The sequence below is a fragment of the Pocillopora verrucosa genome, chromosome 14 (assembly GCF_036669915.1).
Source record: "Pocillopora verrucosa isolate sample1 chromosome 14, ASM3666991v2, whole genome shotgun sequence".
Classification (NCBI taxonomy): Eukaryota; Metazoa; Cnidaria; class Anthozoa; order Scleractinia; family Pocilloporidae; genus Pocillopora; species Pocillopora verrucosa.
In genome coordinates, this window is record NC_089325.1 from 17,057,942 (window position 1) to 17,073,149 (window position 15,208).

The 15,208-nt window shown below is 38.8% G+C and overlaps 1 protein-coding gene across 1 annotated transcript; it reads left to right on the forward strand.

Moving 5' to 3' along the window:
• The first annotated feature begins 3 nt into the window (after nt 1–3).
• LOC131772860 (telomerase reverse transcriptase) lies at nt 4–12,143 on the forward strand. Its single transcript, XM_066161801.1, is given in 9 exon segments — nt 4–761; nt 851–1,071; nt 1,125–1,945; nt 1,948–2,130; nt 2,381–3,267; nt 4,231–4,445; nt 5,732–6,094; nt 7,678–7,890; nt 10,583–12,143. Coding segments are annotated over 9 exon segments (3,933 nt in total). The 5' UTR covers nt 4–48; the 3' UTR covers nt 10,900–12,143.
• The last annotated feature ends 3,065 nt before the right edge of the window (nt 12,144–15,208 follow it).

Below are 15,208 nucleotides of genomic sequence, written 5' to 3' on the forward strand. Positions count from 1 at the left end.
ATCTTCAGGTGACTCCAACAGCTTTCTTTCACGATGATCGTTTGCTAAATGGCCACCAAGCAGTCGAAGAAGGGAAAGAAAATTCAATTTTTCAAAAGCCGAAAGATTATAGGATCGTTTTACGCAAAGTATTTTACGTTGATTCGCTATATACGTAAGGTCCAGCAGGATAAGGCTCTTCAACTCATCCAAGATGGCGATCCTGAGGAGTATCGCCGTCTTCTGAAAACGACTTTGATCGCAGTTCCTCGGGATCAGCCGGTTAAACCGCCATTCAAGCCAAGTACAGCACAATGGTTTACCCTCAAGGAAATAATTGTTAGAGTTATTGAACACTTTTGTCGAGGGAACAAGACGAATGTCCTAGCATACGGCTTTGAGTCGTTAAGTGGTTATGGAAATAAGGGAACAGTGGCTGGGACTGTTGGAATCCAGAACAGCTACCCCAACACTGTTGTAAGTTATTTGCGAACCGCGAGAGCCTGGCAGCTGCTTCACGAGCGTATAGGAGACGACTTGATGATATACTTGTTGCAAAATTTGTCCGTGTTTGTCAAGGTGAACTCGTGTTTTTTCCAAGTCGCTGGATATCCCATTACGGGATTAAGTCCAATAACATCAAAAGATGTCTTCCCTCCACCCTCTGTCAGAAAAACAGGTGAAACAAATGGCGATAGAGATGCTTCGAATGTAATATCAAATAAAAATCGAGAAGGGGTGGCAAGCGAGCGCGAAGATATGGTGAAAATGTCAGGGCTGAAGTAAGCTGCTCTAAATTAGCTGATGTAATCTCGACTACGGGTCCAGCGACTGTATTGTCAAGAGCTCCTGTCCGAGTGAACATAAACAGTAGTAAAGATGATACTCATCTCGTTGAAGTGTCCCAGAGCAGTGGAAAAAGAAAGCGTGACAGTTTGGACAGTGGTGATGTTTCAAGAGATAGTCCAAATCCATCGAAAAAGTCGAGGACAAATTCAAACGTCTTCAAAAATAACTCGCCCTTGTTCCTTAAAGGCGTTCTGGTCGATAATGAAATTTCAGCAAAAACATCTTTGGAGAGCGCGACTGCTGGTACAGTTACTGATGCAGACCAGGGTAATCTTGGAAAGAAAATTCCGATGTAGTAACGTCAAATACCACTGACTTTGTAGATTCATCTGAAACTCAGAAGAACGTTTTCGGCCAAACCTTCCGAGAAGAACCGAACGAACAGAGTGTCAAGGATAAGGGTGGTGTAGCTTTCCAACAGACTGTTGGTGTTGGAGAAAAAACACAAATTCAAACGTTAAAAAGAAAGAAGTGTGTTTCCAGTGCGATGAAAGTCGAGAAGGAGAAAAAGAAAGAAGTGGGTGGAAGTAAACCGTGGAAATATCTAACAAAGTTTCTTCCCAAGTCTAGTGGGCGAAGTGAACCTGCAAGGACAGGACAACGAAAACGGACAGCTCATAGTAACAGCCAGCTCAAACAGACAAATAATCAACAGATTGATTATAACAGAGGAAGCTCAAGTTTGAAGAAAAACAGAAAGAGTACCTGTTTGTACGAAATATTTATACCACGCTCAAATTTGTTTTATACCTCAAATCTTTCCCAAACGTTCCCAAAGAACCATATTGTGGAGTCACTACCTGTGAGTATGGCCGGAGCGCGCAAACTGGTTCAACACATTTTTCTGCAAGGCGCGTCTTTAGGCGCCTGCAGAGATCGGGGAGGGATAAGGAAAGATGAAAGAAAAGAGCAAAGTGTCGTGAATCAAGCGGCTGTTAAAAACCCTGATGGGTCTAATACTTTGAAACTTACCACACGAAGGAAACGGAAGCCTCTTCGTTTGCCCAGAAGGCTGAAGACTATAGTACCAACGCTATTGAAGTTTCTGGCAAGGCACCAGAAGTGTCCATTTAGAACTCTGGTGAAGGTGTATTGCCGTTACGATCATGGAAGACAAGCGATCAAAAATGAAAAAAGAGAAGGATGTTACGAAGGATTCCTTTTAGCGTAAACGTGGTGTATCACAAGTTATCTCTTAAGGGTCGAGCTAAGTTTACGCAAAGGAAGCGTCGCGAGAGAAAGGCAAAGGTTAACTTGTTGAGGTATCGTCGAGCTGTAAGAATGTTTACAGAACACGATCAGGTAGATTTTTTACATTATAATAGTATGAACTTGCTTTACGTTATTAAGGCCGGGATAAAACAGGTGATAAGTCCCAGCAACTCAGTGTTGTGAATGTCAGTTTGGAGTCAAACAGACCAATCCTAAGGTCACAGCTTCTATTCCGGCTAAGCTTTCTCAGCCTCAGTGCATTTTCAGACATCGAGAACTTACCTGTAAAAACCTTTATTCTCCGACGACCAACGCTGAATCTCATGATTATTTGTTTCAGGTGGTGGACTTTCTGAAGTGTATCTGCAACAAAGTTGTTCCAAAAGAACTCTGGGGGTCTTCAGGAAACAAAGAAACATTCTTTCGAAATCTTGCGAAGTTCATTCACCTCTATCGGGGAGAAAAGTTCACCCTAGCCCAAATGATGATGGGAATCAAGGTTTCTTGCTGCAAATGGCTTCAGGTGAAGAAAAGCGGAAATAGAAAGCACGTTGCTCTGTCTGATTCTGTTAAGCAGCTGGAGCTTTTAGCTCTGTTCATCTGGTGGTTGGTAACCAGTTATCTCGTGATTGTGCTGAAAACCTTCTTTTATATCACGGAGACTGGTATTCATCGCCAAAGGGTTGTTTATTACAGAAAGCCTATCTGGAAAACGATCCAACAGTTTGGTCTTAACACATTTTGCGGTGAGTTCTTCAAACCGTTGAAAACCGCTGAAGCTGAGAATCTTCTTCGCGCGCAAAGCTCACTGGGATTCTCCCTGCTCAGGTTTATACCGAAGACGTCAACTGTTCGCCCTATTACCAACATGCGTCACCGTCCTTCAAGCAAGGAGCCAATCAGCGTTCAGAATCAGCTTTCAGTGAATTCAAAACTGAAGAATTTGTTTGAAGTTATTAAGTTCGAGAGAGAACGGAACCCAGAAAAGATGGGAGCTACTTTGTTTGGAACTGATGATCTTTACCGGGCGCTTAAGCCGTTTGCCATTCGCGTACGCTCACGTCTGGAGGGAAAACCGCTGTATTTTGTCCACGTCGACGTAAGCCACTGCTACGAGTCTATCCTGCATCAAAAACTCTTTGACACCATGAAGGAAGTATTGGAGGAGGAAGAGTACCTCATTCGACGGTTTTCCTTATTGCGCATGTCTGGTGGAAAGGTCTACAGGTGAGGAAGGCTGAGAGCCACAAAAGAGACTGCATTTAACGAATTCCCCCTTGTCCCTCCTCCCTCGCCGAGCATGATTAGTTCTTCACGTGACTAACTTAGGGTATAAGTGCCCAAAAAGGGCTTTAGATAAAGTGATACCGGCGAATAATGAGCATAACGTTGTTATGATTAAAAAAAGGGGGAAATTGTGACTGTCGGTTGACTTCATACACGATTTTAATCTTATTTCTTAAGTTTAAACTTATTTATTGTTGACTACATAAAGAAAACTTCAACGAAACTGCGAGATTTAAAAGCATCTAACAAAGATTTCTGGTAACATCGGCTCGTAACCTTGGGAGTTCCTTGGGGTTTTATTCTAAAAGTTTAGCCGAAGAGGGCCCAGTGCTTCCCAAGAAAGGGAATCTCCCTTAAAGGTGTCTTAACGTATTTGATAATCTAGTAAATGAGAAAACGAAGAAGAAAAAAGCAATTGTAAGCGAGCTTTATGTAGCACCTCATATCAATCTTGCAGTTAGATATGTTTTCGAATACTTTATCTCGAAAAATAGAACTTAAAATACTACTCATACTTGGGCACAAGATTTTACACCCCATCTGACGCTTGGACATAAGTTTTTTGCGGCTTCTCCTTAATCGTAGAATCCCGCAAAGCCGCGCTGTGGAATGAACTCTGGTTCCTTAAGGTTAAAATTAAGCCCAGCTGATCCTCCGTTGACCCTTTGACCTCTAAGAGTGACAAGAATCTAATTTCTCCTTACAATATCACCTCTTAATAAACATTAAGGTCATAAGAATAAAGGAGATGATCACCTACTAAATAAGTTCTTGATTGTTACGTTGAACGTTGGCAGTTCTTGCTGAACGACGCGAAGTCGTATTATCTTTTTTGATGTAAACTAACATTATTAGACAGTCTCACTATCGCTGTGTTTAAAATTGCTGTTTCTAAAATTGTAGAGAGTTCTCTAAGCACGTCAGTACCGCAGATGATTGCCGTTTGTTTCCAGATTTCTTTCGTTCTCTTGTGGTCGAGTGGAAGCTTAGGCAAGTGGTGGCTGTTGATAACGTGTGGTATGTGACAGAGGACCGCGACAAGCTGATTAAGTTGCTGGAAGAACACATATTTAATAACTTCGTCAGGATCGGTAACAACTATTACCAACAGACGAGGGGTAGGTGAAATATGATCTTCTGACCTAATACTCTTTCTTCTTGGAACTCTAGAATTTAGAATGACTGGGAGGTTATCCGATAAGAAAACAGTGTTCGTACGTACACAAGTATTGACGTCTCTGTGAGGTGATTGGGCATAAGTGCCATCGGATAAAATTACTGGTCATAATGTTCTGTAGCACTTAGTAATGATTGTTGCACTTTGTAATACCTGTTGAACTGTGCAATAAAATTGTCTCACGTTGAAAGAAAAAGGCTGTTGCACTCTGTAATAAAAAAGGCTGTCGCACTCGGTGGTAACAGAAAAACAAATATTACAAAGTGTGACAAGTATTACAAAGTACGACAGCTTACTATTACAAAGTGCGATGGTCTGCTATTACATAGTGCGACAGCTTTTTAATGACAAAGTACGACAGCTTTTTTCTTACAAAGAGTGACAAGTGTTATTGGAGAGTGTTAAAAGTGTTTTTGTAAATTGAATAAGAGAGATGTTAAGTTTTGAGCTCGGAAAAGAAATAGAAAAACTTGTTTTTCGTCTTGTCACGAGCGTGGGACAAAGAAAAATATTATGAGTCTCCATGAGGAATTGAACCTCAGACCTTCAGTTTCCGTCCTCCAATGCTCTATCACTGAGCGATAGAAACTCCATGGTGAGAGAGATCCATTACGAAGTTTATATATGACACGCGTCCTGCATACTGCCAGGATTAGGATGTTATTGGAAAGTGTGACGATTGTTGTTGCAAAGTGTGACAAATGTTATAACAAAGTGTCACAAGTGTTATTATAAAATATGACAAGTATTACCAAGCGCGACAGGATTCATCATAATATCATGATCATCAGCTGATAGGTGGCAGACGCGATGGCCGGGCTAACGTGTTGTGTTCTTTGGCTCGGTACCGTCTTTACTCTCAGTGCCTCTGACTGGAGGCGTAGAGAGGGAGAAGGGGCCAGGGGTACCCGTGACCCCCCTCCCCCCTCCCCAGTGGTATACTTTTCTTATGAAATCAGTAACGTGCAAATCTTATACGTCAGGTTGGTGGGTACATGGCATTATTCTTTACCAGTGTAAGATTCTCCATCAACTAATACACAAGGTAGAGCAGCGATGTCAGGTAATTCACGCAAGGCGCGCGGAAATTCGTAATTTTGACCCCTTAGCTGCACCCTTGTTGATTTAGTTGCAAACAGCAGAAGGTTTCAAGACCATTTTCTTCTCCGTCAGAGTTATCAGCATCACTTTAAATTCTTACGTCATATGAATGTCTCCCTCATGTAGGCATTGCACAGGGCTCCGTCCTATCAACAATGCTTTGCGGCTACTACTACAGTCAGATGGAGAGGACCCACTTGTCAGAAATAGTCCAAGATCCAGACTCCCTCCTGTTAAGATGGGTGGACGACTTTCTGTTTGTCACTCCACACCGTCGGTTGGCCGACAAGTTCCTGAATACAATGCATGCTGGAATTCCAGAGTATGGGTGTGTCATCAATCATGACAAAACGTTGACCAATTATACCGCGGTCACAGCTGATGGACACAAGGTGACGAGAATTGGAGCGAGCGATCGTTTTCCCTGGTGCGGGTTTCTTTTGGATACAGTCACGCTTGAAGTTTCACCGGACTTGTCCCGGTACACAGGTGAGTTTTACTGAAATAAGTTAGAGGTATTTTAATCCCTCCTCTTTCATGTGAAGTGAGGTTGATAATTGACTACTGAGTAGCTCACTGAGGTAGCGAACCGCCGTTAAGAATTTTTTACAGATGATATTTCGGGCTGAAGCCCGTCGTCAGAGGCCTAAGTACCTTGTTCTGTCGCATTTTTTTTATAATCGGCGGTGTTTGTAAAACCAGTTGTACTTTGAAATAAAATTTTCGTACTTTGTAATACCTGTCCTACTTTGTAATAACTTTTGTTGCACTTTGTTATCCAGTTATTATAATTATTATTAACATGATCATCTTTTTTAATATTATTATCATTAGTACGTGTAGCAACATGATTTCTCGTGCAATTTGGTGCTAAGAAGCGCGGGTAACTTTTTCAAAGTCAAAATTCTTTGAAGAATTGTACAAGTGCTTATTTGCACCAAACTGCACGAGAAATGAAAAACGCATCACAGAAAGTCAAGAAGGACGAAATTTTGGCAGCGCGCTAATTCTAATTAGCACTCTTGTTACATGAAAAATGCACTCGTTTTCAGCCAATCAGGCACGCGTAATTTTTTTTTCATGTATATTATTAATATCAGTATTATCGTTCTCGTCAACATCACCCTCACTTCTACGGTCACTTTAACGATCTCAATTGTTATCATTATCATCATTAGAATTATTATCATTATTATTGGTGTTACTATTATTATTATATGATTGTCTTTACTGACAAGGGTGACGGTTACTTTTGGGCCTACTCGCCTTCCGACAATAGACAACAAATTTGTTTCAAAGTGCGACAGCTTTTTAATTACAATTGTGACAAGTATGATTCGCAAATTGTGATGGTCTGTTATTACAAAGTACAACAGCTGTTTATATTGAAAATTGCGAAAATTTGTTACGCAGTGCGACCATTTTATCACAAAGTACGACGATTATTGAAAAGTGCCACAGAACACACCTTGCTCCGACAAGGGGCGTGCGCTTTCAGTATCAGTTGTCTATCTATCTTAATTAACTCCTAGCTTCTAATTACATTCGAGTATTAACCACAAAGACAGGAAACTAAAACAAAAAAGGTTAAAAAACCAAGAACGAAGTAAAACTGAAACAGGAAGGTGGACCACGCACTTTAGCCGCACCTCAAACCGTCCAAAAACAGCTGTAGAGGTCGCGTTTTGTTGAAAATGCGCAACTCTGTACGTAAATGAAAATGTAGAAACAAATCTTAATTCTTTCCATTAACTTAGCTTATAAGTTCGTAATCACGGACGCAGTAAGGCAAATGAAAGCTTCTAAGATTCCTTCTTGGTTTATGAATTACTGTAGTAATAGACATTTGTGCTAATATCAGGTTTTAAAATGCACAGGACAAGCCTGGCTTACTGAATTGACTTGGAAATGCTCTAAATTTAAATTAAATCGCAATGGATTGCACGGCTTCTGAAAGCGTTTTTTCCCTGAAAGACGTTTTGAACGAAAAAAAATAACATGGAAAAAAGTGATTAAGTGTGGAAAACAAGATGCACATATTAACTGCCCTAATCTATAAATTGCTTTTCTAGGTTCCTTATTAAGGGACACATTGACTGTGTCCCTGGATGCACATCCTGGCGAGGCCCTAAGTAAGAAGCTCCGGTACTCCGTACGCCCGAAGTGCCATCCATTGCTGCTGGACCCAAATATGAACACGCGCGAAAACACCCTGTTGAATGTGTTCCACGTGTTCCTGTTAACAGCGTACAAGTTCCATACTTACGTCAAAGAGCTACCAAGAGGTGAGCTGTCAGCCTTCTAGCTTTAAAATTTTGCCGAGTCACAGAACGCGTGCTGATTGGTGTCAGAGAAGCGGGTTATAATCGTTCACCGCATTTTGTCGGCTTTAATTTCGTTAATGAGGAAAAAAGGCTGTTTTTGTTTAGGCAGGAAATATGTTTTTAATTATTATTGGTATTTGCGAGCAAAGAAAATCCTGAATGATCCATAGCGGTAAGTGGGACATAATTTGGCACGCAATTCTGACTTTGAGTTAATAGAGCAGGACTCCGGTAACTATGTTATTACCCAAGGCTGTTCTATAAACAGAGAGATGGGTTGCTTTCACATAATGATTGAAGGGGAACAAAATTAAAATTGCGTTCGATTTTCAGGCATCAGTAATCATTTCTTTATAATGACAACGCAAATGAATTCAAATTATTCTTGTTGTCATTAGAAGGGTGTTGTATGGACAGCGCTTGTCCTGTGAAGTTAAGATCGTCGTGAATGAAAATTTTCTGGTAGCTAGATGTGAAAAAAACACATCTTTCGCCGGTGGAAAGTTCTTTCTTTCATGCGGATTGTCACTACATCCCAAAGATTTATTTTGTTGCTATTTAAAAATCAATCTATTTAATTTTAAGATGCGTACAATTATCGGCACCTGTTTTCTTGAGAGTAAATGTATATTGCCTCGATAACGCGAAGAGGAAGCCTTTATGTGGAGTTTTCCTCTTTTGTAGCCTAATATTTCGATTTCAATTCCTCCCCGATTAAAATACGCTAGTTAGATTGCAGACATCTGTTTAAACTCGCGACATGAACTCGAATGGCTTCTAATTTGGGAGTTTAAAACGAACTCAGCTTCCAGAAATATGTCTACAAGTTGAAGTTAACTTAGCCGTCTATCCAGCATTTGGCTTCCTCGGATAACAAGCGGAGGGAACCAGATGCGCCGAGTCATTGTAAGTCTGATGTTGATGTTGGGTTTGATGATGATGCATTTTCCATCATAGAAAATTGAGACCATCATTTTATGATGATGGACAACTGAAGAGCTGCTAATGGCTTCACTGTTCTTACACATCTATAATCAATCAAACCCACTTAATTTGCTAAAATTGGTTTTTTTCCAATAAAGCGAAATTTTCTGTTGACATATCTTCTTTTAAGGGCGTTTCGAAAAACCGCAAGTTGTAATTGTGTTGTGAGAGCTTAAACACTCTCGCGTTTTACCCTATTGTTTAGGATTTCCTTCTATTTTGGCTTCTTTGTTCGGACAAAATGAGTTATATCAGCCCATCAGCAGTTGGTGAATAATTAACATATATTTTACTTGATCCTCGGGAAAATTATATTTCTGTGTCTATCTTTTTGTGCAATAAAATGTTCGAATTTTCCTCAGTCGCTTCGACTATGTGTTAGTTTTCCATTTTCCTGCAGGGAAGGGAAGACTGCCCTCTGGTGATTGCATCCATGAGTGAGATATTCGACATAAATTCAGTAAACTGAAATAATTGCAAGCGTTGTAGCAGTATACTTGAGCTTGCCAAGAATTAATGCGTTTTTCAGATACAACCATTACATCAATTTTTTTGAGGGGTTATTGATACTACCTTCGCCTAAGAATGGATTTTTATTAAAATAGTGTTCCTTGTGTTTTGGTAGAATTGTGGTCATATAGTTTGAACGTTCATTGAATATTTTATCATAAAATTTGTTCTGTTAATTATCCATAATGGCCTTTAAATGGAGAAAAAACTTGAGAAACAGCATCTGGTTGATAAAAACAAATTTGTATTAATGCAACTTGGCACAACAGAACAAAATATCAATCAAGGGCTGTTTGACGCAAATTTCTCTCTCAAGCGGCGAAGAACGTCAGAGGAACAACTTAGGCCCTTCTGGACCTCTATACGGTTACCAACATTACGATGAGCAAGGCCTCGAAGGCTGTAGTATCCTTCAGATATCGGGTGTGATGTTAATTGTGAATTGCTTAATACAACTTCCACTCACGATAATAAGACAAGAGAGAAACCTATACTTGTGGCTCCTTGAACGGACGGATATCGCCCCTATGGTCAATTATGTGAATATCTTTCCATCAAGTTGTTTTCGCAGCCTAAAGCAGGGAAGTAAATAGCTCATTCTTTTATCAATTTTCTCATTGTTTCTTTAAATAGAGAGTTAAGAAAGAATTGATGTCGGGATGTTTGACCCTAAAATATTTCCGAAGATCTTCACTTTTGAGGTTTCCGCTCAAAAGTTTCAACTATGAATAGCGTAGTGATTAAAATTCCGCTGGGCGTGTCTATTTTTGTCCGCCAGCTTCAGTTTTCTTATAATCAAGGAGAAGAGATGAAGCCGTTTTTATTATGCATATGGCGACTTCGTTACATTTGATTAAATTCATCTTCAAACAAAGTTTACGTCTCTTTTCTAACAAACTTTAATTTCCGTTTGCCATTAGAACTCTTACTTTCAGAAAGAAAACCTGATGCGCGGAACTGCGATGTTGTTGAAATGGTGGAAGGGATAATTTTCTGATTCTTCTCGATTACTTAGCCTGATAGTTTGTAACAAAGGAGATTTTAAGATTCGATCTTCAGTCTCAACTGAATGTAGTGTGTAGTAGACGGGGTTTCAATAAGGTATCCGTAGATAAGAGTTGAGTTAGTTCAGCATTTTGTTTCTTTTGTTTTGTTACAGGTAGCAAACCAAGAGATAACCCATCATTCTTCTCCCGAATGATTCTGGATTTGGCGCTGTATTTCTACTCAGCTAGTGTTCGTAAGTGTCACCAGCTGTCTCCGAGTGGTGCTTCGTTCTCATTGGACGAGCACGAGGTCACGTGGCTCTGTTTGTACGCCTTTCAGATGTGTCTTCGTAGAACGCAGTCTCGATATCGTGAAATTCTGACATTTCTGAGCAAAAGCTTGTCACAGATACATTTGTCTAATCGGATTAAACTGCCAGCCACTCCTTGGAATGCAGCTTTGACTAAGCTCGTGCGAAAGAAGAGCTGAAAACGTCTCACAAAGCTCTTTCCGAGGAATTCAAGAGAAGGAAAATAGTCATGGAGGATCTTTAAAATGTTTGAGGCTCTCAGGAACGATGTTTTATCATATATTTGCCTGGACGCTATGGGACGATTACATGATTTAGGATCTGTCATCTGGTATCATGCGTCAAAGTGACCAATCCAATTTGTAAACCTATCGCTTTGAAAGGAAGCCGAAAGAGGATTTCTTTAACGTCGCGTTTCGGTTCTTCATGAAATACGGCAAGAAAGAAACAAAGCGAATAGTTTTCATTTAGAACATAAAAAACTACCACTGATGGTTCATAAATACTTAATTTTCGCCGCAAATTATCAGCATTTTTTCTTAAAACCTAGAAAGTTTTTACGAAGATTTTCAGCTTTGTCTCGTGATTCATAGTTGAATGGTAAAAGGATCTGCCGTGGTGTAAGGTAATCCGTTCGGTGTCATCCACAGTGCATGTGGCTTTTTATGAGGGCTTTTACATCTGTTCTTGCCGGTTTGTTTACCGTATTCATTCATGATCGGTGACATTTGAAGTACTTTTAGTGTTCATAATTTGAGGAAATAATTAGTAAGTTCCACCATTTTATTGATTAGTGAAAAAGGTATCTGTCTTTCTATCGATTTTCTTGACAAGTCACCCATAATTGACCGAGACCCATCAAAAATTGACAGCAATAATGATTTATTTCTTCCTCAAAAGCGGTGCTAAATTCACGCGTTGAATTAAAATAAGTCTCAGGTTTGTAACTACACTTTTTTTTTCATTAAGTTGCTGTATAGTAAAAGCTTAATCTTGTCACAGGATGGATTAAGTTCTTGGATATCCGATTCATGCGTGAAACCGTCAACAAAATTACTTTGTCCTCGTGCAATACAATAATGGAATTATGAAAAATGTGGGCTATCTTTCTGAATCAAGGCCAATTTTTTTTCTTATGTCTTAAGACCACAAAAGTCATAGCTTCCATGTCTAGACTATTACATCGATTTAAATCTTTTCTTTTTTCATTGCCAACATTATATTGTTCTAAGCCAGTTAGGGAACTTAAATATATTTAGCTTTCATTTCGCCATTACTGTCTCTCATATGACTACTTTTGCTCCGGATTACTCTAATGTTCATTATAATTTATAAACCCTTTTTGATCTTGGCACTTTACCATCCTTCGCCTCTATTTCTTTCAGTTTAGCAGTTCTGAAATTTTTTAAAGGGGTTGAGTAGCGATTGCGTGATGTTTCATGACAATAAGTTGCTATCTCGCACACTGCAATGGAGCACTAAGAGATGCCAACCGCTAAAGCCGATTACGGTAATATCTCTGAGGTCATTGTTTCTTTATTGTGCGCACGTAATTCTGTATCCGCCAATATTTTTCATTAGATGTTTAAAAAGGATGAATCTAAAGCAAGACAAATCCAGTACGTGCTCAAAGATTACTGTGCTGTGCGAATTATCTCTGGTGTTGTACGATAGTTCATCCAATAACATCAAGAAAGTATGCGCGCAATTTTTTCCTCTAAGGGACTGGTTTGATAACAAAAAATTCATCGACCGCGTTAAAGGTTTTTACGCGGAAAAATCCGTAAAGAAATTTCACATTTTGTGCCTGATTCCAGCCAAAGCAACTGGAGACTTCAATAAAACCAGGCGAACCCCCTCCCCTCCCCCACTCCCTTTTGTCATAAAATAATCCACCAGTATCGTATCCGTCTCTCCTTTTTCCGGAAAATTAGCACTGAAAGTCTTATCCCGATGAGATTGACGAGCCAATCAGAATTCGACGTGTAGTTAATGTCACGTGAGAACTAATTGACGTCATTGTGTGAAACTCATGGGATGAACACGGGGAGATTTAATATTCTCATGCACAAAGCCATCAATCATAATATACAAAATGTCGACTTAAATCATTAAGATATATGATAACCATTCAATAAGCTCCCTAACGGAGCGAAAATGGGATTTGTACATTTTACTCATTGTTTTCTTCAGTTGTTTAAAAGGTGTCACCTCTTGGGGATTTTCTAGACATGCAAAAAAATATTTTCAGGGTTTCTATACTATGACAACAATTTTGTGACAATTCCTTCACTTTAAATCAATATCTTAAATACCACTGCAGCTCGGAAAATATTAGTACTGGGTTGCATAACAGTGATAAGAAGCTAGTTCACAAATAAGTACTCTTGAAAACAATTAAAATTCTTGGCATTTTGCTTCATAATATACAGGAAATATGCGAAGGAGACGACTAAAAGAAGTTTATCTCATTAAATTGATTTCCGCCACAATGAAAAATACTGCCGCAGATCTATTTATGCAGACGAACACTCTCTCTTGGTTTATAAATAACGCCAAACAAATGTGAAAATATCAAAATAAATTTATACGACATTACGCTCATACCAGTCGTATTAACTGCTAACTTATGCTGTCAGCATAGCTAGGTGTTTTGATCATCATTGTCAACATCACACTTGATTAAAAACGTCTGTTGCAAGATCTAAGTCTTTCGTGGTCTTTTCGTGAGAAGTTTCATTGATTGCAAAAATTCTTCGATAGCTTAACAATTTCGATAAGACAGGATCGTCGAAACTGCAACTGATGATAATTCATTCCTATTCTTTTCAGAATTTGTGTTCTTCTGTAAAACTAAGGTGGAGTTGCGGAAAAGATTCCATTTTCAAGTGAAAGAAATTTGAATGCTTTTAAAATACACTAAAAAAAAATACAAGAACAGCAAGTTTGAATATAGCCAGGTGATATCCTCTTCTTGTTCCAATATTATAGCGAAATGAGAGAACTTCTTGACGTTTAATTATTTCCTACGACAATTGTGCACATGAAAAAAATTGCGTATCTTTTACCCTGATTAAAGCGGAATTTTTAAGCATGACTCAAATATGCTGCTATTGCTAAAGTGTAACTAAAATATGTTAAATAATTGCATTCGGTTTGCAGCTTTTCTTAGTTTTAATTTCGTGTGATGACTGTGACATAAGTTTAACGGCTTTAAACAATTCCACTCTGATACAAACGGAATTCCCTAATATCTTGACAGCTACCGTGTATCTTTAATAATATATAGGGATTATCCAAGCTATTAAACCTTTGAAAATGGTGCTCTTTGAAACTGAAATTATGGATTTTGCTATTAGCTTTGGTTACCAGTAGATTTAGCAACGATTTTTGTAACGGTCTATTAACGAACTGTCGTTTGATATCCCAGATCTAGAAAGTAAAGTCGCGTTTTATGAGATACTGCCAATCATTTTGGCACATACCGTGGTTTTGTTTAACAATTTGACAATGGCTTCCTAACCAATAACTATGTATAATACGTCTGCTTGTACGTGTTAAAATTCGTCAAAATCTAAATAAAACGAAGAACATGCAACGAATTCTAGCAGTTTCATTTAGCCGGATTTTTCAGTTTTTTTTTTTGTTTGGTTTTGTTTTTAACTTCTCGAGTAGTCCCCATAGCAACGCACAACAATTCCGAATGTTAATTTTTCACTAAAATTTCTTAGACGCAACATTTCCTCGAGCGGTCGGGTTTTATTTAATTCTGAGTTTTGGATAAGCAACTATCCTCAATCAATTAGGTATCTATATCGTTCATTTTTACCCAGAACACTGTGGAAGTTAATTCCTCTGAATTAACGAATTTATGGAGCCAACTCCAGAATACTTAAAGGTTTATTTTCGATTAATTCATCTGTGAATAACTCCCGCGTATATATCGCTAAATTCAAGAAGTTTCCACCTACAGTGAAAACTCAAAGATCATTAGACTAAATTTAGGGAAAACCAGGACAAAATTTAAGGAGTGAATGAGTGCTGTTCTTGACTGGAAAAATCTGTGATTGCTTAATGCCTAAATCGTTGCATGTTTTGTTAGTTAATTGCATCTCAACGACGCAGAAATGTTATGCTGGTATCCTCGCACTGTGTTTATCCATACAAAAAATTCTCCATTGTTCTCCTTCAGAAGTTGTTGTCACAATAAATTACATATGTGGATAATAAGACAAAACTGTACATAAGAACGAAATACATTGGGGTCTAGTAAATAAGAATCGATAAATTAGATTGGTTGTGTTTCTTCAATGGAAAGTATGTACGTATTTTTGAGGTACCGGTGGGCGAGAAACAAAATGTTACTAAAAAAGAAACCAATTAAACAGGAATATTTTATGAATGAGCCTTTAGAATCAAAGAACAAAAGTAAGCAAATTGCGGACTTATTTACAAATTTTAGACCCTATTTTACCGGCGTTGATCCAG